The 24,585-nt window shown below is 37.6% G+C and overlaps 1 protein-coding gene across 1 annotated transcript in view; it reads right to left on the bottom strand.

Moving 5' to 3' along the window:
* The window catches only part of b3glcta (beta 3-glucosyltransferase a), a 91,737-nt gene that overhangs the window by 17,889 nt on the left and 49,263 nt on the right, over positions 1 to 24,585 (bottom strand). Inside the window, exons 4-10 of the mRNA XM_042487441.1 lie at positions 21,650 to 21,759; positions 12,890 to 12,966; positions 12,061 to 12,172; positions 9,009 to 9,145; positions 8,807 to 8,870; positions 6,685 to 6,816; positions 1,444 to 1,513 (exon numbers count right to left, since the gene is read on the bottom strand). Coding sequence (XP_042343375.1) covers positions 1,444 to 1,513; positions 6,685 to 6,816; positions 8,807 to 8,870; positions 9,009 to 9,145; positions 12,061 to 12,172; positions 12,890 to 12,966; positions 21,650 to 21,759 — 702 coding nt within the window. The remainder of the gene's footprint in view (positions 1 to 1,443; positions 1,514 to 6,684; positions 6,817 to 8,806; positions 8,871 to 9,008; positions 9,146 to 12,060; positions 12,173 to 12,889; positions 12,967 to 21,649; positions 21,760 to 24,585) is intronic.

The following is a 24,585-nucleotide window of genomic DNA, read 5'->3' as shown; positions in this document are numbered from 1 at the left end:
TAAATTATGTTTACTTTATATATGATTTTTAATTTTAATGAAAATGTAGTTGTATAAACTTATTTTGTGAAGCCATAGCCTAAAAATCACCAGCTGAAATTAACTTGTTTTGTCATGACACATAATCTTACAAAGTCTGACTAACTTGGCTTAATTTAATAATGCAAGTTTAATTAAAGTTGCTAACACCTAGTAAGAAAAACACCTAGAAAGGAAAGAAATAAAACAAAATTTTAAGGAATCTTAACTATTAGTAGTTATATTCATTTACATTTTTCAAGGCAATTGGTTTTCTAGATATTTTTTAAAGTAAGATCTACTTGTCAGATTCTACAGTGTGACAGAGGCAAAGCTTTCTTCAGTTTGATGCACGTTATTTGTGTTAAAGGCTATTAATATTTTATTTTATAGATTTACCTGTACTATCTTCCCCATGTAGGAATTAAATCTGGATCATCACACACACACACACACACACACACACACACACACACACACACACACACACACACACACACACACACACACACACACACACACACACACACACACAGAGTGGAGGCCTGTGTTTTCTATTTCTTCTTTGACGGTTAAATGACTAAAAAAACAACAACTAACAACTATGTAGGTTTCTGAGACAGTAACAGAACTAACATGAGATACCATACAAAGAAAAAGGAGAGAAAATCACTGCAACAATTTCCAAATGAACTCTACATTAATATATTAAATAGATGAATGTACATTTTCGTCCCCATATCACTGTTTTTGTTCTATATAATCAATACAGAGACAGAAGATGAAAAGAGCCTTAACACTTAGTGACATCGTAAATTAAATACACAGCTCTCACATGTCTATTGCTTATTGATCAGAGCTAACCTTTGATATATAAATCTAATATTCATTTCATTTTGTCTACATTTTAAACTGATAATGGCAGCTTGCCAGAGGAAATGGTAATTAAAGTAATTAGTGCAATTACTTTTGAGCACCACTCTTTGAATGTAGCGTACAATTTGTCTGATCCCTCTGAAATGAATCTGAAGTTTGATCTACTGACTGAACCCACTACATTTTTATCAGGTTAAAAGAGATGCAGCTTAATGTCAGAAGAGCTTGGAAATAAATGACTTAACATCAGTAAGTGATTTCTTAACATCCGCAGGAATGTTGGATGATCATGCATTTCCAGCATCAAGGGGGGCACGCAGTTAAGTACTTCAAGGTATTTTTTTGCCTCAGTACTATTAAATCCTTTCAGACATGACAGTGGAATAATTCAGAGAAAGATATAATTACGATACTAAGGAAAAGCTCTTATACAGTCACACATGTCAAAGGTAAAACAAACCCATTTAGTTTTAACAACAGGACAAAAAGCAGGCACTACTTAAAGGGAAATTGTGCATCCTTGGTGGATTCTGTAAGAGTGTGACTTACCTCTTTCACTGTGAAACTTCTTGCACGTTTTCACAGCCACAAATATATCTTCTTTATTTACAGGCTCCTCCTTTGATGAAAATACAAGACATGAATCAGAGAAAATGTTCACATAACCATTCCACATAAATCACATTTCTACTTCATATGCTGCCAAATGGTTGAAATTGAGTTTTCCAGGCATTATTAAGTGTCTAAGTGATCAGTGGGAGTTGTTATCTTCACAGCGAAATTAGAATTGGATATTTCTGTAAATGGTCTGAGGTCATTTGGCCCTCTGATTGTCTTTGGTTCTCCCTATGAAACTATAGACACACAGCAGCTGATAACACTGCAGCATACGTAAAAGATTCAGCACGTTATGCTGAATTGGGTGTACATTTACAAAATGTAAAAGCCTCTGGAATAAAAAGACAAGCAACAAGTGAGAGTGGAAAAGATGATAAATTAAATCAAAAAGAATATAAAACTAAAAACTGAACATCTCTGCGTGCATCTCTGAGCCCTTTGTTACCACATAGAGCCAAAAATGGAAGAGGCTTGTGTTTCTTTTTTCACAAGCTCAAACAGTCACACAGAAAGATTCACTAAATCAACAACAGACAGAAAGCATTAAAAATGTACGCTACACTAAAAATGTCATCAGCTGCTACACAAACCATCACTCTTCCAAAAACATTTGTAGACAGGATGTGATGTACAGTAACAATCTCTTGTGCCCTGATAAGGCCTGAGCACCACTTAGAAACCAAAAGCAGGAAATTTAAACAATAATGTACAAATTAGGGCTGCAGCCAAGGATTATTTTAATTATTCCATTCATTTACTGTTAAGAAACAAATGCTTGTTGTATTTACACATTCAGCAGTTAAAGAGCATCATCAGTTTTAATTTGGAGTCCAATATTGACTCTCCTTTTTGGTCTTTGCCAACTCCTGAGGGAAATATCGGCCTATTTAGCTAATTATTGCTCCACTATTGGTGAGTTCCATTTCCCACTCAGCCATTGTTAGCGATTTCAGTTGAAAACAATGCATTATGTTGTATTTTGTGCATGCATACAGTCTGTAATTGCAACTGGAGCGCCCCCTTAAGTCAGATGCCTGACCATATATAAAGATGGACAACATGACAGTTCCCCTTAAATGTAGCTTTTCAGTCTGGATCGCCCCCTGGTGTCTGACTACAGTATAGGTCATAACGCCCTCCCCTCCATGTTAGTGAATGAGATCAAACTAAAGACTCAAAATACACCCCAAATAAATGATTACCCTGCTGTTTGTTTAAGTGATCACTTTTATGGTATATAAGTTCACTTTTAATTTAATTTGATACTATAAAAAGGGGAATTTCTGCCATGACTGACAGCTATGACAGCCAATCCATGCGCTAGCGTTCAATGGGGCTGCTTGCGATTGGTTGAACAGGGTGTTTTATGTGGGAAATGCCCATACCGCAGAAAACTGTGCAGCACAGACTCTGGCTCCAAATGATGTCACCAGCGCAAGATGGTAGCAGCTGTATCTGGGATATTTTAGTTTCACAGAGGCATAGCTGGGATTAGTGGGGAGGTGTTGTCCATCTTTCTATACAGTCTATGTGTCCACCAAATCAGTAAAAACAACAGAAAAATGATGGTGATAATGGTGATAAGTTAATCCGGACAAACGCCTCCATTTTACATTTGACAATCCTACTTCTTTGGAACCTAAAAATGTGGATCATACAGAGCAGCAGGCTGCACCTACAGCTGTTACATACCCATACCAATATCAGAAATGCCTTTAGATACTGCCTAAAATGCTGGATCAGGTATCGGCAAGTACATGAGTCTATGCACTCCTCTGAAATAATGCAATTTATGAATAAACTTAAAAGTAGTTTCACACTAGTTTTGTCAGACATAAATGATTCTTCACCACTTTAGTGCGGTGAGGAAGCATATATTTTGGGTGAATAGTATACCGTTGCAGTGCAGAACAGTGATGTAGTGGTTAGCACTGTAGGGGTTCCAGGTTTGAGTGTGCATGTTCTTCCTGTATATGCGTGGATGTTCTCCTGGCTTTCCAGACCCCCCTCCCAAAGTCCAAAGACATGCAGGTTAGGATGATTGGTGACTCTCAATTGGCTGTAGATGTGAATGTGAGCATGTCATCTGTCTCTATGTGTCAGTCCTGTGATAGTCTGACGACCTGTGCAGGGTGTACTGAAATAATGAATGAATAAATACTGTACTGTTAGCCTTCAGCAAAATGTCAGATTAGATAGTTCTATGACATTCATTCTCTATGCATTTGCTCATTTTTTACAAAGAAGAGCCATGTCATACAACTATGATAGGAATCATTCCATGTCCATACACGGTTTGTAGCAAACAGCTATTCATTTTTTTGAATGCAATGGTATTGGATAGGTCATCAGTATCAGCCAATACACAAGTTCAGAGATCAAAAAAAAAAAAATGGTTTGGAACGTCTCTAGCAGCAAAAAGAGCTCTACAGTACTGAAAGACAGACAGGCAGCAACACATCCAAATATTACAGGATTGAGCACAGATGCTTTGTTGACCTAAGACCCCCCAAAACTCTATAAAGCTCAAAATACATTCTTATTGTGGCTTTTAGTTTTCTCATCAGACCATGTTGCCTCTTTTTATATTTGAACTCTATTTTACTCATTTTATAAAATGACTCACGTCTGATAAAAATTTGAGCCAGCATCTGTCCTGAAATGTCTTACAAGACGAGAGCAGCAACATCACTATAAGTTTATAGCCTGAAATAAAAGGGACATGTTTTGCTGCCGTGGCCACTTTGTTGATTGTCATCCTTTGCCTCCTTGAATCTGCCTCTTGAGACTCTTGACTCTTTGTTGACACTGCAGCCAAGTGCTGCCGTGGCCCCCACTTGGCAATTTTTCTCGCAAGTGTTTCGAACACTAGCCGATTACAAAATGTCCCCTCTTGTTTTGTATGAATGGAAACTTTTCCCTGAATACTTATTAAACCTGTGACCTTCACGTCTCTCCACTGGCTGCTCAAGCCTTTGTCTTGCTTTCTGGTCAAATAAATGTAGTTTTATGAGGATAGTGATTTCCATTGGGAGGTAAAAACTACATAAATATAACTCTGACATTCAGACTTAAAAAAAAACTTTAAAAATACCAAAACGTGTAAGACTCAAGACCACTTGCACATGCAGCATGTGATTTGAATCACTAAAGATCAGATTTTTTTCTCTGTCAAATCTAAGAAGGGAGAAAAAACTAATCAGAATTGGGACACTGCAATTCTGACATCCCAAAATTCAACTCACCTTGTCCGCTTTTAACAAGGCTACAGTCACGTACACATCTGAGCACACATCCGTTCTTCTCAACTTTATTGATCGTTTAAGGGTGCATGTGAGGTAAACAACCGCCAGCAAAAGGATGGCTGACCGTCCTGATCAGCTCACAAAACAATGTTCTTTCAACCAGAGCAAACATAATACGAACAATGGATCATGTGGCACAGCATGCTTATAATAACACTCCAAGATGGTCTGAAAAATAATACACTAACATTAAAAGTGTTACAATAAACCCAAGAGCAGTCATGATTTAAGCAAACTAAAATTGCTACTTCTATCTGACACTGAAAGTACTGAGCCTCTATACTTTGTGACCTGATCATTGTATGTTTTTCCTCAGCCACACCCACTCACTGGCTCCCACTCAGATGCAACAAAATATCAAGCATGAACTCAAGACAGCGCCAATTATTTCCTGCAGGATTATTCTAAAGTAAGACTCTGCCTGCCTCCTGACAATTCTCCCTCGCACATAAAACAGACTGCAATGAGTTTTCTCGGTATTTTCTGAGATACAGCAAACGACACGAGATCAATTACTGAAAATCATTACTAATGTTGTAAAGCTTTCGTTACAAAAAAAAGATGAGATATTTAAAAAATATAATATAGCTGCACCAGTTACTGAGTCTTTTATAGTCATTATTCTGCTTAGTTTCATTTAAAGGTCCAGTGTGTAGGATTTAGGGGATTTAACAGACAGGGAATGTAATACAATAAGAATGTTTTCTTTAGTGTATAATCACCTGAAAATAAAAGTTACAGTGAGCCATGAGACAGTATCCCAGAGCTAACCACCAAACAGCTCATTATAGGACCATTTGTGTTTTTGCATTGTTATGTCACTGTAGTTTTCAACCCCTGCGAGACAATTTTGTCAAAAAACATTGATTTTTTTAACCTAAAACTGCATTATTCTGTGTTTTTACTGGTTTAGATCAGCTGGTCCGTTTGTTTTGGAGAGGAAGAGACCTCTGCGGATAATTGGCTGCCTGTTAAAAAAACATCCCAAATGTCTCTTAAGATATCAGAGGAAAAAAAGGTGAGCACACATTAGCAGGTGATGGGCTTTTTATGTTCCAACATGTTAAGCAGCAAAAAAAAAAAAATTAAATGTAAAATGGCTTCATTGAGTGTTTTTACTGGTTTAAATCAATTGGTCTAAATGTATCACAAAACATGTGGAATGATTTATGTTTTTTTTGTGACAAATACAATCACTGTGTTCATGTCAGAAAATGCTGATGAGCACGAGTGTAAGATGGCTGAAGAGATGACGGGGATAAAACTGGGAGCTGGTTAGTCACCAGCTGGGTACAACATGAATTTGCATGAAAATTGTGATTTCCTTATTCCAGAAATAATGAACAGAATAATCGAACAGAAGAAGATTATCCAAAGACCTGTTAAAACTTCTTCTAATGTTAGTAGAAGCTGATACACATTCAATGTTAGAGATGAATGAACTTGAATGCATTTAGAGGAGTTTCAAAAACAAGTTTAAAAAAAGGCACACGTAACTCCATATAATTTGAGGACACAAATGGATGTTGCTTAGCGATGGAGGAGAATTTCTCTCTTGGAGGAACTGAATCAAACTAAGCGAGCAAACAAACCAAAGACTCCTATCTTTTTAGCTTAATGGACAATGTTCTACTGAACGGTGTATGAAGGGCAATAACGTTCCAAGGCCATACTGCATCATGAAATATTGGTGCTGCTTCGATGCGGCCGTGAGCTCGAAGGCTGACGGCTGGCCGTATATCATACATCACAGAACTGCAAACATCTTACAGTGAAGCTCCCTCTGTTTTATATTTTATTTTGTGCTTCGACATTTCCTGGGAATTGAGGTCTATCTAATTGATCTGCACACAGATCAGATACTCACACAGAGAGGTGGCTCTGCACTCAGAGTGGTGGCACAGTGGTGGGTCTGAGGAGAGTCCTCTGGCTCAGTGCACAGCTCGGGAACAGCAGTGAGATGTGGACCATTCCCGTTGTCCCAGATATACAGGGCGACCTAGAATAACACAGATTGATCAGGGTGTCTACAGGTATCAAGACACTTCTCCTTAATGCTTTTAAAAACCTCTTAAAGATCATATTTAACCAAAATTTAAGACTGTTTTTTGGATGAATCATCTTTTTCTTACTCAAGCATTGGAGGTAAGAATAAATGTAAATATATGTGGTCCTGCAAAGGTAGATTTTATATAGAAATATGGTTATTAAAATGGGTTACTTTAATCCGCATTTTGCAAATGGGTAAAAAGACTGTGTTAGGTTCAGTCATAGGTTTTAAAGATCTATTACATCAGAATTTTTTTATGCAAAAGAGCTTTACTTAATTGACAAAAAGAAATCGTCCCCTTAAAACCTGGAGCACTATCACTTTTTGTATGCTGCTTTCAGACATATTTCACAAGTATCTAAACCTTTGAACCCTGAGCAAACTGGTTTGATTTCCTTCAGAAACATGGAAAAAGGCAATGAGCAACTGGGTAAGAAATGTATGACAAATTGCCAGAAATAGGTAGATTTTGAAAACTATTTTAAAAAAGAAAGAAGGAAAGAGAAAACATGACGAGAAAAAAAGGAAAAGGAGAGTGGCGGGGGGGGGGGGGGGGGGGGGGTAGAGGAAAAACTATCATTATTACATATTAATACACCATATAATTTCTGTATTTTTTAAGCACTTTTTGTGAGTCATTTCCTTGTTTGTTTGTTATTTTTCATTTGTTTGTGGTTGTTTTCTTAGACTAATTTTCAGGTTATTTGCTTTTAATTTCTTACTTATTTTTGGCTCATTACTTCTTTGGCTGCTCATTGCCTTCTTACCATGGTTTTAAGAAAAATCAAGCCAATTTGCTTAGGGTTCAAAGAGTTTAAAGTAATTTAAGACTTCCCAAAATTAGATGTAATGTAATTAACAACTTTAAAGGCCTTCTATCAATACATTTTAATATAGGACACTTTAAAACTACATAAAGAAATGCAGACAGCCCTGCAGAATATACAATCTTTCAGATAATAATGCTTTATCATAAACGTAACAGAAGAGATGTTGGATGTTTTCTTTCTTTTTTTTAACAATAAATAACAATTATTTTGCTCCCACAAAAAACTCCAGTGAGAAAATGTTCTATTTAAGATGACTAACAAAAGATATAAGAGGATGATGAAGGAGGAGAAATTGAGAGCCGGTGGGTTTACTGTACCTCTTTCTGAAGAAGAAAATAAAATCTAGGATTTAGTCGAACTATTCTACAGGGAAAGATCCAGACGTTACAGTAAAAGAATACATAATGAGGACAGTACAATCAGAGATGTCTGAATACTGGCAACTGTCTCACAGAATAAGGAAATACAGAAACTGGAAACTGTGATGTTCTGCCGCCTTACAGCCTGGAGCTAATCTACTGATTGACACGGAGGATTCATGCAATATTTGCCTGTAAATTTGCATATATGCTGTCTTTATTTTGACTTGCATGAGATTGCATGTGTATGTTTTTCATGTGCATCTGCAAAAAATCTGGCATTATTTTATCACAACTTAAAATTCCTTAATTCAGTTTGAGGCCTCAGCAGAAAAATTCCCCATCACATCCTGTTATTTTCACAAAAGAATATATAGTATTATAATTGAATCTCTAGGAGCGAACTCCTGCCATCTCTAACTGAGCCACCTTTTCCACACTGCACCCGATAAGTCTGATGTCGTGTTTACTCAACGAAATCCCTAGATGCCTCCCTGACTGAATTTCAGTGATAAAAATAAGAACCTCAATGCCGCACCGTGACAATTCTCCAAAGTAATGAGATTTCACTTCAAGGTTAGATGGATTTCATGCCTTGCGCTTTTTGTGCAAATAAATTACAGTAGGTCGCCGCTGGTTTGAGTGTGAGCAATGAGAAAATGGTTAGAAAATGGCTGAAAACCAGCAGCCTCATCATCACTTTCCATAGACAACAGGCCTGAATGTAACCGAATGTGCCTCATGTCTCACCTCATGTTTCAGATCAATGGTGAAGTCAGACTTAAGTGGCTCATCTTTCACTTTGTTTGCGAGCCTAAAATAACAAATCACAGATTTCTTTTGTTGAAGTATGCAATAAATACACAATATATCCTTTCAAGAAACATTAGTGCATTGATATAAACTGAATGACTCAATTTCACAGACAAACAGATTTACTGCACATACTCACCGAACAACAAGGGGGGTGCTTAGGACCCAAGCAGCGGCAAAATCTGGATATTTAAAGACGGAAGGATTCTCTGCAAACGCGTAGTGATGGATGATGGTCGACTCTTTGTCGTGGAGGGGCTTACCAAGAAACCACTCCTGATAAATGAGATGTAGGTAACAGGATGTCAGCATGAGTGCAGGTTACTTCTCTTTACATTGTGATGTTTGTCTTTAAAACACTTTTTATTGTTAAACAGGCCTAATTTGGGAGTTTTCAACACCACACTTGCCAGGAAATCGTTGAAATTCTCTGCGGTGACATAGTTTGTCACCGGCTGTGAAAATAATGAGATTTCTTGATGGGAAAAAGGTTCAAGAGAAACCAGATATTGTAGCCACAAAGGCTCTCATCATTACTGGCATATCCAAAGTATAAAAATCAATTTTTGAAAAAGAGTTTAGAGCATAGTGTCAATCTCACGCAACACGGCCAGAAAGTAAATAAGCTTCTTTGCCAAAATCAGTGGCTCACCCAGAAATTTTTAAGAGGGGCGGCCAGATAGGGCCACCAAAAATCTTGGGGTGTCACACTATAACCAAAAGCCATAACTGAATTTCAGGAATTCAATTATGCTGTTGTAGTTTAAAGTTGGAAACTTTCAATATGAGAGTTGATAAATTGGCATACTGACATACTTTGGTTTCTTATGGCACATATGAATACCCTAAAACCCTAAATTTTGTGTTTATATAATCCAGAGGTCAAAGAGCCCCTTTGAATATGGTTCTGCCAGTTGGTCCCTCACTAAAAATTATCTTTGGAGCATTATTTGCCACATGCCATCATGGTTGCATGGCATGTTGATAGGTCAACTAATTTGAAAAAAAAGATACTCATTCATGCTAGCTTAGAAGATGTGCGTGCGAACAGCCTCTTTCAGACTTAAATTAAAGTAGGTGGGTGGCAGCAATTGTACCTGTGGATAATGCCCCCTCCCCACCCCCCCACAGTGTCATGCTTTTGCTTTAAAAGATGGGATCATGTAGTCATTCTGCTAAAAAATGTTTTAATTGAATATTAAATACACATAGCAACAATAGTCACAACAACAGCCCCACTATAAAAATAACAGAAGATTATAAAGTTGAGGGTATTTTAGAAGTGCTTCACAGAGGTGTTCATTGAGGAAACAGTTTGCAGCACTGTCATTTAACATTGCATTATACTGAGCGGTGTTTTTGTCTTTCTTATCACGATACATGGCTGAGCACACTGCACTGCAACACCTGAGAGACAAGACTTTTCTTTAGGGCCCAAATGAATCATGAATGTTTCAAATCATTGTCTCCTCTTTCTCAGGAAAAGGTCATGGATAGCTTCACAATAATGACTTCCACCTCTGACCCTGGCCCGACCCCAACCACTGTGGCCTTATAGTCTCTGAATCAGTCCGCCTCTGAGGCCTCTGAAGGACTCCACTTCTGTGAACTTTTTAAAAGAAATGTTAAGACTAACTGCTTTTGCCTTGCTTTATTTGTTTTTTTACTTAAAGGGATAGTTTGGGATTTCTGAAGTGGGGTTGTATGAGATACTTATGTATAGTCATTATATTACATACAGTAGCTGGTGGTCCACGTGCTCCCGGTTTCAGAAACAGACAAATGCGCGCATGCCACAGCTCAGCATTACTATGCTGTATAGAGGGGTTGATATCAGAACATGTTTTAGCCACTTAAAAGTGGCCTACCTAAAAAATACACTATCAGTCTAGGTGGACGCTGTATTGAGAGTGTTTTCAACATGAAGTTTCATTTCAGTCGGATCGTATATCAGCCACTAACAGCACTTTGTGACCCAAAAAGCTGACCAGCGGTGGTGAGAAATGTAGTCCCAAAGGAAAAGGCTGTGAAAATACTCAAAATACAGCATCCACTTAGACAGATATTGATTTTATAAGTAGGCTTTTTTTTTTTTAAAAGTGGCTAAAATACGTTTTGATATCAACCCCTGTGGGGTTATCTGTCCGTCAACCACCAGCTACTGTATATACTACAATGACTATACATAAGTATCTCATAAAAGCCCCAATAAAAACAAGAACATAAGACAACAATAAATACATTTAAGACTGGAAATGACAACAGTTAACAATAACATGCTAAAAAGTAATTTTCAGTCTTAAATGTATTTATTGTTGTCTTATGTTCTTGTTTTTATTGGGGCTTTTATGAGATACTTATGTATAGTCATTGTAGTATATACAGTAGCTGGTGGTTGACGGACAGATAACCCCTTTGGTCTGCGCTGTTTTAATCTTGCTCTCTGAGGCAGTCTGTGCTGCATGCCATATGAAAGGTACCCTATAAATAACGATGAGGACCTGAGAGTGAAATACCATGCAGGGTCGAAATACTTCATGATGACATTAAAAAAGGTTTCAAGTTATTTCTGTGCAGAATTGTTTTAAGGCAAACTGAAGCAAACTTCACCATTTGCTTAGAAAAATGAATTATTTTTTCCTGAAGGCTTTACATCAAAGTGTAATTAGCATCACTTTTGGCCCTATTTCACTTGAAAGGCAGCTCAAACTTGTGTTATGAAGGCTTGTCAACAAGAACAAATAGCAAAACAAATCCCCATAAACCATAAAAATGCGCCAGTTATTTGGATTATTTTAAAAATTCATAAACGAACAAATTATTGATGGAGAAAGCTATTTTTCTAAGCTTGATTAAAGAGAAAATCTTTTCATAATGATTTTCTGACTGCAGCGTTTATCCAATATTTATATTCGACCTATCACACCAACACACATGCAAGAAAATAATTTCATGAGTGGAAGGACAGAGCTTAAATTAGGTTTACAGCAGAGACTGAAGTGACATGTGTGACAGGTTACACTGTGAGCTCGGCTGCAGCTGCTGAGCTGCAGCCAAACTGATACTGTACTCTTAATTGAACCAATGATCAACTAGGCTGGAGCTCGCTGATGAATTTGGCAAAGAGAAACAGAGCAACAGACAGAGACACAAAGAGAGATTTTGGTTTAGAAGGAATATTATATACTTACTTTATTCTTGTCAAATTTTGCAAGGACCTGAACCAGCTTAGTCATCTTCACATTTGTTTCTTCCTCAAGAAATAAAATCCAGGATGAGTTTTTCCTGAAGGAGTGCGATAAGCTGAAGATGCACACAAAAAATAAAGTACGATCAAAACTTGAGTTAAATAACAAAAAAAGAATAAACGGAACATGCACAGAAAAGCTCTAAAAGACATTTTTTTTAAAAAATATTTTTTTATTTCAGTCCAGTCTGAGGAGCTATCTAACTGAGGCTCCTGACCCAGTCACATCAAGGCAGACACATTTTTTTCCCTAGAGGGCAGAAAGACAAAAAAAACACATCACAAGCACACAGACTTCTTTCAGGGAGGGCGGCTCTGTAATGATGTGGGTGCTTTTGGTGATCTGTGTCCTAAATCTTTATGATGGAAGAAGACAGCAGATTTATATGTTCTTCCACATCTCCCCGAAACAATTATCGAACACATATTGGATTCTTGAACAAGTCCAAGCATGTAGACGACTGTAACTAATGTTATTATCATGCTGTTCAGACCACTGGATAACTGCAGTAATAGGCTTATTGTTGCAGTTATAGACACATTAGGAAGGCATTTATCAGACTGTTAGGCAATCAATCACAGTTTTTGTGGAGGTAATTGCTTTCCGGCAATCTGTAGCCCTAAAAAGTGGCAGTCAAAATGTCCTCAAAACCAATATATAACCTCAAAAATCTCAACTGTAGAAAGGCACAATGTTTAGAACATTTTGTGCACATTTTGAATCTGTTTTTAATGACATGCTTGTTCGATCCTGAGAGTTCAGGGATACTCACTAAGGCAGCAGAGGAAGGATACTCCAATCTCCCTCGTTATCTGATAAAGTGTGAAGAAGCAAAACCACCGGTGGTTTCTGAAAAAAAAACAAAAAAAAACAGAGATACAGTGAATCTTATTAACTGTACTGCAGATACACAAAGCGAAAGACAGTAAAAGCAATTTCTCAGCAGCACAGTACCCGAGGGTGGGCTGCTGTTAAGAGATGCTATCTTGTAACTGAGACAGGCATGGTCCAAAACTGGCTCGTTACACTGCTGACCTTCCAGTCTCTTAAAGGAAATGTAGTTTTGCACATTTTAGCCTTTTTAATACAAATCACATATGCTCCACATTAAAGCTTACCATTATGCAATCCAGGCTGGCCAGTTTTACTTTTTTTAAAATATATTTTTCTAGTCTGAAGCAGTGCACTGTGGATGCGCAAATAAACTGCACTTAAGGGAGCTACAGTGTGCTGACCTTTTAGCATCTGCCTTAAACATTTTTAAGATTTGCATGACTACTGTGCTTTTTTCATGAATATATCTCTCTACCAATCTATCATGCAGGTTTTACTCGTGTGTACGACATAATGATCTATTAGCAGATTCTGCTAAAACTGGCTTGAGTTGATTAATCCATCTCAGTGAACATTAAGACTGCAGTTATTTCTGTTAATGTTACATTTTCACTGCATGGTAATGCAATTTGAAAAATCAATGCTGCTTGACCTCACAGCAATGTTGTGTAATGATGACAAGAATGAAAACAGACTGCAAAGTTGCAAAAGTCTGATAACGCTGGTGATTTTCTATATTCTTTTATGTGTCAGCAAATCCCATGAAAAGATCAAAACCAACAATAAATATATCATACAGCCACTGGCTGTGTTGTCAGAGTTCAATGTGCCACAGATCACCATTGTTGTTGAAAAACAGATCCCTGTTGCACTGACGTTTTCCTTTATCACCATGACTTTTCAAGATAATCCACAGACCTTGTGGTGAGCAGTTTCACTATTCTACTTTACCGTACTACACTTGCCAAACTGTACCACAGTGCTGAAGGGAGCATGCATCTTGTAACCACAAGAGAGTGGTTACAGCATGAGAGGATCCTCGGCTAAGCTGTAATGTTAGCTATCTCAGCGGTGCTAGGTGAGCTAGCAGTAGATGTACGCTTCCTTCTGCATGGTGATGAGGTTGGCGGATGTAGATCAGGAGAGAGAAAATAGTTCCTACATGAAACTGCCCACAACAAGGTCTGTGGATTATCTTGAGTAACAAGGTCATCATTTCTAACTCTGCAACTGGTGCAACTCACACCAAAACAATCTAGACTGATAAACAACACTATAGGTAAGAGCAAAGATGTGCATTTTTCATTTAGGGGTGAACTGCCCCTTTAAGGAAATAAAGCTTGTAAACATACTGATATTATCCTTTAAAGCCCATATTGCCTTCCAGGTTTCTGCTCTCACTTTTACTAAGAAATAAACTGTAAGTAAGACAAATATATAAGTGGAAAAAAGCACCGGATATGACAGGACATGGACAGAACACACAGTCACTTCCAAATAAGAGGAATTTGTTTCAAGGAAATATGCTAGAGTGAGGACAGACAGTAAAAGGTGTGAGAGGATTGTCTGAGAGAGCCAGTGTTTCACACTGTGAGGAAAACAAAGCAGCAGAGCGAAAGACCCTGTGGTTCATTATAGCACGGTCCACTCATCATGCAGGTAGTCAGGGAGAAGAGTCTCCTATGAGCCATTCTGTCTAACAGCAGCCTGTTTGATTTAGGGGATGAGTCTGACACTGTGTACACTCAGTAAACCCTATTAGTCAGTTAACCCTTGTCTGTTATGAACTTAATTTAAACGCTAATGCTATATATGACACCTCTATGTTCTACTGAACAGCTTTCTTCTTCGCCATCATGAAAAAAGAACAACTTAGAGAAAAGTTAAATAAAAAAAAAGAATTGTCTTCAGATAATAACACAATCTGAAAAACAAAGCCTTTGCATCAAAGAGCTATTGATACTCCTGTGATGAAGGAGGCGTTCAATAAAAACAGGCTGATTCAATGTGCAAGCTGCAGACGTCTAAACAGGTAAGAGCTGGTCCTCATGTGGACAGGCATGCAACAAATACAACACTGATTGTTTGATGACTTGGAGAAGATGGGGGTCACTGAGACCTGGTTGTAATGGACGGACAGGAAGCTATGCTTTTAGCCATAGGAGGGGCTGAGGGGGAGACTGAAGATAGCAACCTGTCAAATCCACTTGTGACGAGCAGCAGTCAAAAATGACATTGATGTTATTGAGGGCCAAATCTCTCACTGAGAAACAGGGATCCATATTAAGTGGCCTTTTAAAGGGGCAGTGTGTAAGATTTAGGGGGATTTAGTCGCATCTAGAAGTGAGGATTACAAATTGCAACCAGCTGAAACTTCCCCTCTTCCCTCAGTTTTTATTGTTCAAGAGGTTTTTACCAGATGCTGAAATGATCCACAGAAGTCTCCTCCTCTCCAAAACAAACAAACCTGGTGATATAAACCAGTAAAATCACACAGTTTCATTTTCAAAATCACTAATGTGCTCATTTTTTTCTCTAATAATTTAAGATCCAAACATTCATGAGTTTTTGACTAGGAGCTGAACTGTCAGCAGAGGTCTCTTCCTCAAATAAACCCAGTGATTTAAACTGGTAAAACACAGAATAAAGCAGTTTTCAGAAAAAAAATGTAAAAAATCTTGGAGCCGGTGCTTAGTTTGTCTGATCTGGGCTACTGTAGAAACATGGTAGTGACAATATGGCAATCTCCAATAATTTGCTCCCTATGTAAATATAAATGACTCATTCTGAGGTAACAAAAACACAACTCTTATTTTCAGGTGATTACACACACAAAAAAACCATATTGTTACATAATACTAACTTTCTGCCAATATTACCCCTTAATCTTACACACTGGACCTTAAAATGCATGATTGTTAAATACTGTGATGTGTGAGAATTTAGCATGGTGTTTTTCACCTCTGCTGAAAAAGCTTTCTGAGTTGAATCTTATTCTGTTGTTCATGTGTGTCTCTGTGGACATGAGCATTGGCTAAACGACAAAAATACTGTATAAATGTAATGTGAATTCCTCCCAGAAGGCAGAATGTCAGACTGCAGGAACACGGGATGTGAGCTGCCACATAGAATGCACAAGTTCCTGTCTGTGTAAATCTGTGGATATCACAAAACCCTGCACAGTCAGACGAGGATAAAATTGAAATATCTGCAGAGGGTGAAAAAGGCCTGGAGACAGAAAAAAACACATGCGTCTCCCATCTGCAAGCAGCAGTGATCAGGTAATAAATCTTCAACTGATCACCGATGTTGGCCTGAAATTTCACATAATTACCAACACTGAGTCAGCCTTAGATCATTTAAGAAGCTTTAAATCAAATATTTTTGCATTAAAAGGCTTTTGACCACAATATTTTTTGCCCTTGTCTCTGACCTATAGAAAACAAAGTACAAAATACAGCTGCATAGCAACAGTTTACTCCAAAACTGAACTTTTTTTTCTTGTGACTAGAAATCAAAGGTTATTGCAGTTCTCTAATGTCTGCACTGTGTTTCTGATCTTAAGATATTTTCAAGATATGAAAAGAGTTTTGTGCAAAGCTTTCTTCATGGCAACGCACCACAAGATACTGTACATCAAACATGTTTAACAGCTATAAACTCAGTGGATCTCTGGTATTATTTGGCTTTGATCTCTCACATCTCCTGAACACCCTCAAAGACTGTTAAACTGCAGAATTATAAGTGAGTGTGTGTTTGTGCCTCCGAGGTGGGAGTGAACTGGTGGATGTCTGGTTGAAACTGGTGTTTGACTTAAGAAGTTGGGGGCGGTAAAACTCAAGATGGATTGGAGAGTTTCAGTATTATATCTGACAAACTTGTGGAATGGTAATTAGATAAGTGAATGTTGAGGTCCTGAAACGGAAAACAGAATATGTAAATGCAATGATTAAAAGCTTAAATGCAAAAAGCTTAAAGTCGGACATGTAATGAAAAATAAAAAACACATTTAGAGAAAACTGGAAGGAATTAAATATTAAAAGTTAAAGTGTTTTTTTTCATTTCCATCCCTCTCTTTTTAAACAGCCTTTCAAGCTGTAAAGAAATATCAGTTTTTGGGACGCAAAATGATCCTTTATAGAGATCTGGATCCAGATCCTATTCAAATTTTACCATTTTCTTTTATCAATTAAATAAATAAATACATTTGAGGACTGTGCAGCCTTGGTGGAGGTGAGGCATGTGCTCTCTGAGTGCTTTCCAGGTACACATGAGGCTTTCACTCTGATTCTGTGCAGATTACTCATTTAGAAGAAGTCTTTGGGTCTTACATCTCTTTGAAAAGCTGTCAAGCCTTTACAGCCGCCTCTCGAAGAAGTTGCTGATTAAAATTCTCCCTGGAATTAGTTTATGTAATTGCAAGCAACAGATACTAAAACGCCAGACATCTCTGAGATCATAAATGCAAACACAACATGATGTTGTATTCATAAAGTCTGTCTCGTGTTATAAAATCTGATGTCCATTAGTGAAACTAAATTTTTACAAGACAAATCTTTTCCACTGGCAGAAACTCATGCTACTATTCATTACAGGAAACATGAAACAATCTTTCCAAATCGTGGACCAAATCTGACTTATCAGATTTGAATAATAAATGTATTTTGGTCTTTGTGTTGCTGAAGGTGGAGTGAAGGATTTCAGGGTTGCAGACAAATAGGAGACAAACAAAGCATGGTATTCAAATTAGGGATGCACTATCAGAGACAGACAAAACAGATTGTACATGTACTCGGATAGCTAGATCAGGTATTGGTGACATCGGGGCCGATCTATTCAATTCAGTAATGTGTTTATGTTTGATTACACATGCATGTCCATTGTTTTACACAGGATATTTGATTCCTATTTAAAGGTTTTAACAAAATGTGTAATGCCTGTTAGTTTTGAATAAAAACATTACATCTTTAACCAGGAGTCTGGAGCACGATTTATTACTTTTGGTTTAACAAAGTTGGGAAAGTAATGTTTAACGAAGTATTTCACTGCTGCAGATATGTTTCTCTCATAAAACTGGGCTATCTGTGCAGTAGAAAGACACAATACTTTTGAAATTGGTGCTATACAACCAGAGGAAACTGAGTAAAGCACTGTGGCATTTGCTTTTGCTCAAGAGGTAGAAGTACCAGAATGCCCTGTGCCGCACCAGACTAATAAATGCTTCTGCTCTTGGGTGACGTAATGGGAGCATATTGGACTTATGACTATGACGTCACCCACTAGTTTGTGGACGGCTGTTTTGAGGCCTTGAGTTTAGGATTCTGGTCATCGCCATCTTGGCTTTTTTGGAGCAAGAAGTGACCATATTTGGATAAGAGGGTGGAGCAGTGGAGAAGCAAGGGGTGGATTCGACTTTCAGACTGCAGTGACTGGTAATGGTATTCATGGATAGCCTGTCACTCAAGCAACCCCGTCCTTAAATATGTATAATTTGGGGCTTGATAAACTTTAAATGGATGAGTTATAAATAAATTCACCCCCGTACAGTTTCCATGAATTTTGAAATGGCCTACAGAGAACAAAACAGTTTTTTTGTAGTAGGCTGTAAACATGTTTATTACTGCTGTAAAGTTGGACAATTCACCTTCAGTTTTTTGGGACTACCGCATTTGCTTAATTTTTCAGCCTCTGAGGTTTCTGACAACATTTATGGTGAGAAATAGGCAGCACAATAACAGTTTATATTTTATCAAAGATGCTAAGTTTTACAGTTTGATTTCAGTATTTTCTGCCACTGTTTTTACAATGCAGGAGACAGTTCCTTCCACAGATTCTTGCAACGGTGCACTGAAATAGGGTTCTGAAGACATTATTAGCAAGAAATAGGTGATAAAGTGACAAAATCTTGGCTTATATTGAGTTTGATCAGAGTTTGAAAAAGAGAGAGGCGGGTCTCAGGAATTTGGGCACTGGTAAGATGGAGGTTAGTCTACCATACTTCATTTACACATAACACCAATAACATTAATGTACAAAGTTGGTTAAAAATTAACAAAGAAACCCTTTAAGTCAAGCCTAAAGTTGCCTTACACAATATAATGATTGAGTCACTTCCAAACAGGCTCAGAGCTTATTAATTTAACACTGGTATCAGATGGGTACTCAAAGCCCAGGTTTCAGAACTTGACTTCAGAAGAGCACGCAAACTGAAAAAGTTGGATCGCTGCATTCCTCATTTAAATGGTAAGGCACACTAAATATAATTTAACCATAACAACAGCACTAACAGAGAAATAATGACTCTCTGTGATTAGTTTCAGTATGGTTCAGCTAGTCAATAGTGCAGATAAAAGGTATGTGACATCCAGCAGTGAAAGAGACTTGAGACAACAACAACAACAACAACAAATCCCAGACCACAGAATATAAACCCAGATAGGAGATCTTAATTGGTCTCCTGCTACTGGAAACACAGCGAGCTGATCCTTCATATAATTTACTGTAATACTGCCATTAGTGATGCTGCATTCGCTATTTAACCACACGGAATATAACTCATGGATTACACCACATTTCATCTGATTTAATGAACAGCAGCAAAAAGGCATTCTGACCTGTACATGTACTCTCTGTCTTCCTTTGACATTATGCTATGAGCTTACTGATATTTTAGAAATTGCATGAAATAGTGAACTGATGTCCCACAAGAAAATAAAGGTTTTTTTTCTATCCTCCAGCTTTTTTTTGAATATTTGAATGATAATCAGGAATTACTTATGAACATATGCCTTCATCACATCTTCACATTAAAAATTTACCTACAAGAGGCCAAATATGGATGGCTGATTTGTTGAGAGGAGTGATACATATCTGAGCATCAAAGCTGCACAAATGTCTGCATATCCTAAATACATAAAATTCTAAGTAAGCAGCACATGGTTTACAATCCTGAGGATCTGAGAATGGTGCATATTTCAAACCACACTTTCATATTTCGGGTTTAATAGGCGGTTTAATATGGCGGGTGCCATGAATAATTTTCAAAATTAGGAGTGTTTACCAAATGGTTTTTTACATATATATATATATATATATATATATATATATATATATATATATAATATATATATATATATATATACACATATATGTGTGTGTGTGTGTATATATATGTATATATGTATATATATATATGTATATATATTCAAAATCAATGTTCAGTCATTTCGTGAGATGCAGCAGGTGGCCACAATTTCTGATTGTAAAAAGACTTTTTAAAACGTCAGCGTAGGGATGGGTTGGAGGGGAGATGGATCTGTTAATCTCCAGACTTTCACCCAGGAGACCACTGTTCGTGTCCCATGTGAAACCAAAAGTCAGTCCAGTTATTTCAGTATGATACAACGTAGTGTACTTGTATGTGTAGCATGCTATGCTAGTGACATATGTCATGTTATTGATGTCACCTGACCTAACAGTGCATTAGAAAAAAAAAAAACATTCTTATTTCAGGACAACCTTGGCTCAAACCTTGTTAAATACCAACACTTGGTCAGTGCTCCATCTGCATCAGACACTGTTGCACTGAGGCGCCAAGGTACCTTTAGCTGTGGGACGAGATGCACTATTCTGTAGTATAAAGAGTGAGAAATCTACACAGGGGTAGTGGAGATAAATGGGTCAAACAAACTCTCGACTTTCACTTGGAAGCCCGCTTTTTGTGTCCCATGGGAAACCAAAAGTAACCAGAGTTGTTTTAAGAGCAACTTAGTGTGCTAGTGTGTGAGGCATATTTTGCTTGTGACATATTTTACCTGACATTACATTACTTTAGTAACAAGCATACTTATTAGTGATGCACGATAACATCAGCACATCCTTGGTATCAGCAGGTATTGGCTTTAAAATAAAATATCGCAATCGGCCAACATGCTGATTTATGCCGATATCATAAATAGATATTGTTTTTTTTATTGACACAGTGAACATACACAAAACATCAACCCTTAGTTGGAATATTTTTCTTATTTTGCACAATGAATGAATATTACACAAATTGAAAAGCATTGTATTTTGTGTCTTCATCTGCTGGTGGGCATCATGAAAAGACTATGCATGTATGATGTTAATTCCACTGCAGAAGAAACCTGAAATGCTAAAATTAGGTGGGTAAAAAAAGACATATCCATATAGGTATCAGTTACCGGCCAAATGTGTCGTTATATATCAGCAAAAAATCCAATGTGCAACCCTACTACTTACCGTAAGACAAACTATGATTTTTTTTTCTAAAACCTAACCAAGTGCCTTTTGCTGCCTAAACCTAACTAAACCTAAAAACAATGTGTTTTACCTAGGTTGTAGGTTTATTTTGAAAAAGACACAGTGCATGTAACAAGTCTGAAATGACACGCTGTTTCTGAGCATCCAAAACTGACACAGGAGGGGTACCTAACGTATCATATTTTGACATGTAGGCCACTGACCAAGCATCGGCATTTGACAAGTTGGAAAAGAGAATGTGTCAACAAAATGAATTTCCAATAGTAAAAAAAAAATGTTACAGCTTACAATGACTTGTATTCAGATGTCACTATAGTGTGACAATAACTACCTTCACATATATCTTCTAAAACTGGGATTTTATGTGCTCTTCCAAAATAGTAGCATATGTGCTCGAGTGAGGAAGTCTTCTTACCTCTGTGAGACTGTGTGCCTGCTTCAGTAAGTCTGCTTTCCGTCTCTCCGCCTGCCTCACGTGGAAGGAGTTGCTCTGACTCTGGATGACGAACACTATCTCCCGCAGGTCTGGAGGAACACAAAGGACAGAGATGTGAGGCTGCTCACATAGTGTGAAAAAGGATCATGGCAATCGATGACCTTCTGAGAGCGAGACAAGATAAGAACCACGGTCTGAATAACTGAGGTGGTTTTGCTAATCTCCATTATTGGCCTGGTGATAATAACCAGCACATCAAGAGCTTAATTGGCTTGGGGACAGAGTATGTAAATGTCACAGCCCAGACTGTGTTGCTTAATAAAAGATTAGCAGTTGCAACAGTGTTCCTCTGAGGTGCTTTAACACCCAAAAGGTTGACATGGCCCAGCTGTCCACTTCTGACTAAATGACACAACTGCACCAGCAGTAAAACTCATTATTGTTACTGCATGTTTGGGCCAACATTAAAGGAATACAAAATGACCATCTGTGAATCAATTAGTCATGTCGCGTTACTTTGAATTGGTGAGGAAAACAGTTTTTTCTTCATACCTCAATGGATAATGGTAAACAAAAAAAAAAAAAAACCCCAACTTATTATGGGTGTCTGGCTTTGAATAGATCATAGATGAGTTTCACTTTCAGTTTTCCAGGTATTAACAAAAATGCATGTGTTTGGGAAGCACTGAGCATACGATTGTATAGATGAGACTAGGATTGTAATGAACAGTTGTGTGAGAGTTTGTGTTAAAGATATTTTAATGTAGTTTTGCTGTTGTTAATTGTGGTCCCAAATTAATCCATAAATCAGTCATGGCTGCTGTTCGCCATTCGGGTACCTATAGCTGTTAAGACACAATTTGTCTCTTTTTCACATTAATGTAGGCTATTGGATTAGTATTATTATTATCATTATCATTATTATTATTACTACAACTATTAGTAGTAGTAGCAGCAGAATCAAAGTGATACTAAATTTAATTCACCCCATCATAGTTTCTCGTCAGAATCCTTTATATATTTAGTGTCCAGTGGCTCAGTGGATAAAGCAGGCGCCCCATAAATGAAGGCAGTGTCCTAACCTTAATAAAAGCCAAAAAAAAGCCAAAAAAAAGGAATCCTCTGCATATAACCACATGTGACACTAGTACAGACAGAGTCTAGGACAGAATGCTCTCCATGCTCTCCATGTATGTGCGTGTGTGTGTGTGTGTGTGTGTGTGTGTGTGTGTGTGTGTGTGTGTGTGTGTGAGAGAGATAGAAAGAGAGAGTGACAAAGGGGTGGAGACGGTGAACGTGGACTATTGCACACAAAGTTTTTGTGAGTTTTTAACCACAAGAATGCTGCTTTGTCACTTTCTGACCCATCCAACAAAGTACAATCTGGTACTGAATGGAGTGGAGGAGAGAAAGACATAACACATCACTATATTTCAACCTTGCTTGATTTCTGCCGTTGATTTTAATAGAACTTAAGGTACAAATTCGATTTTTTAATTGTAGCAATCCACAAAATAACAACACGAAAGTGAAAGTTTTGGTCAACAAGGGAGAGAAAGACATTGTATTGATTGTTTGAATTGTAGAGCTGATTGTATTGTAGAGCTGTATGGCATTAGCAGCATTTTTAAATGACCCTAATGCATAATTCATTTTATTTTTTCAAGCTATGTATGAGTCATATCTAATGGTATAATGGTTCCTACTATAGGCCTTGTTGTTCTTCATCTTAATTTTAAATAGTTCATCATTGTGATGATGATGGTTGGTTTTCTCTCCAGCACTTGATGCCTGATGCACAGTGCATGATGCATGTGTATGTAGCAGTGGCCCTGAAATCAATATGTTTGCCATTTTCCATGGAGGCATGCAAGAAAAATAAAGTTTGCTTCACAAATTCAATCTAACACAGCATGAGTCACTTATATACAAATGGTCATTTGTGTGTGAAATACTCATTTAAGAGGGAGCCACTTGATCAATAATGTCAGTTTAAAAAACTGATCAGACAGGCTTATTCAACACTGATAAAATGCTAAGATACATCCTTGTCATTGACACAGCTTGCTGCAGCTCCTCTTCATGTGAAATCCATTTACAGGGCAGTAATAGTGACACAGCTCAGCTAAGAATGACATTGGCTGCACAAACACGTCCACATAAACCCTGCAGCTCTCACGACGAGTACAATCAAAACTAGACTAAAGGGCCGGAGGGGGAGGGAATGAAAAAAAAGTCTGTCATTTTGTCTTTGGCTCTGTACAATTACATTTGACAACTCCTAAATCCTGTAAGCTGTCCCTCACATCAACCTCAAGTCTGCAGCACCTGGCTGGAATGACTGTGACAACAAAAAGGCTTTTCAGGGATTTAGAGCTGAGAGGTGGGAGCCAATATCCAGGTGTGAAGTATGAAAAAAAGCAGAGTTTTCCCACTTTGACAGGCATCTCATAAACTTCCCAGTAATGAGGAAGTTTTGGGATTTTCATGCATGCTTTCTATTTAATTTGGGCTCAAACAAACAGGGCTTTCTGCCAAAAAATTCTCAGTTGTTTTTAACACTTTAATTAGCTTTTATTTGTACAGAATGTAGTCATAAAGGGCATACCACGTCATAAATTACGAGCTTTTCTTCAAAGTTTCAGACTAATATGCTGACTTGGTGTATTTTAGTGTTTCAAAACGTAAATAAGCAAAAGCACTGCTGACAGGTCTATAATCTTCCCTGTGGAGTAGTGCAAAAGCAATACAAGGGAAAAGGGGAAGGGCGAGTGCTGACAATGGCAGGATTAGATGAATTGCCTCCTCCTCAATTACACTACTTGAACCTATTCCCACCCTGGGTTCAGATATTAGCAGCGGGGTCAGGGGCAGACACTATGTCACAGAACAGTATCTGTGTCACATCTTTTTTA

The sequence above is a fragment of the Plectropomus leopardus genome, chromosome 5 (assembly GCF_008729295.1).
Source record: "Plectropomus leopardus isolate mb chromosome 5, YSFRI_Pleo_2.0, whole genome shotgun sequence".
Taxonomy (NCBI): domain Eukaryota; kingdom Metazoa; phylum Chordata; class Actinopteri; order Perciformes; family Serranidae; genus Plectropomus; species Plectropomus leopardus.
Note: the sequence above shows the minus strand (reverse complement) of the source record. Positions and strands in the feature narration are given on the sequence as shown.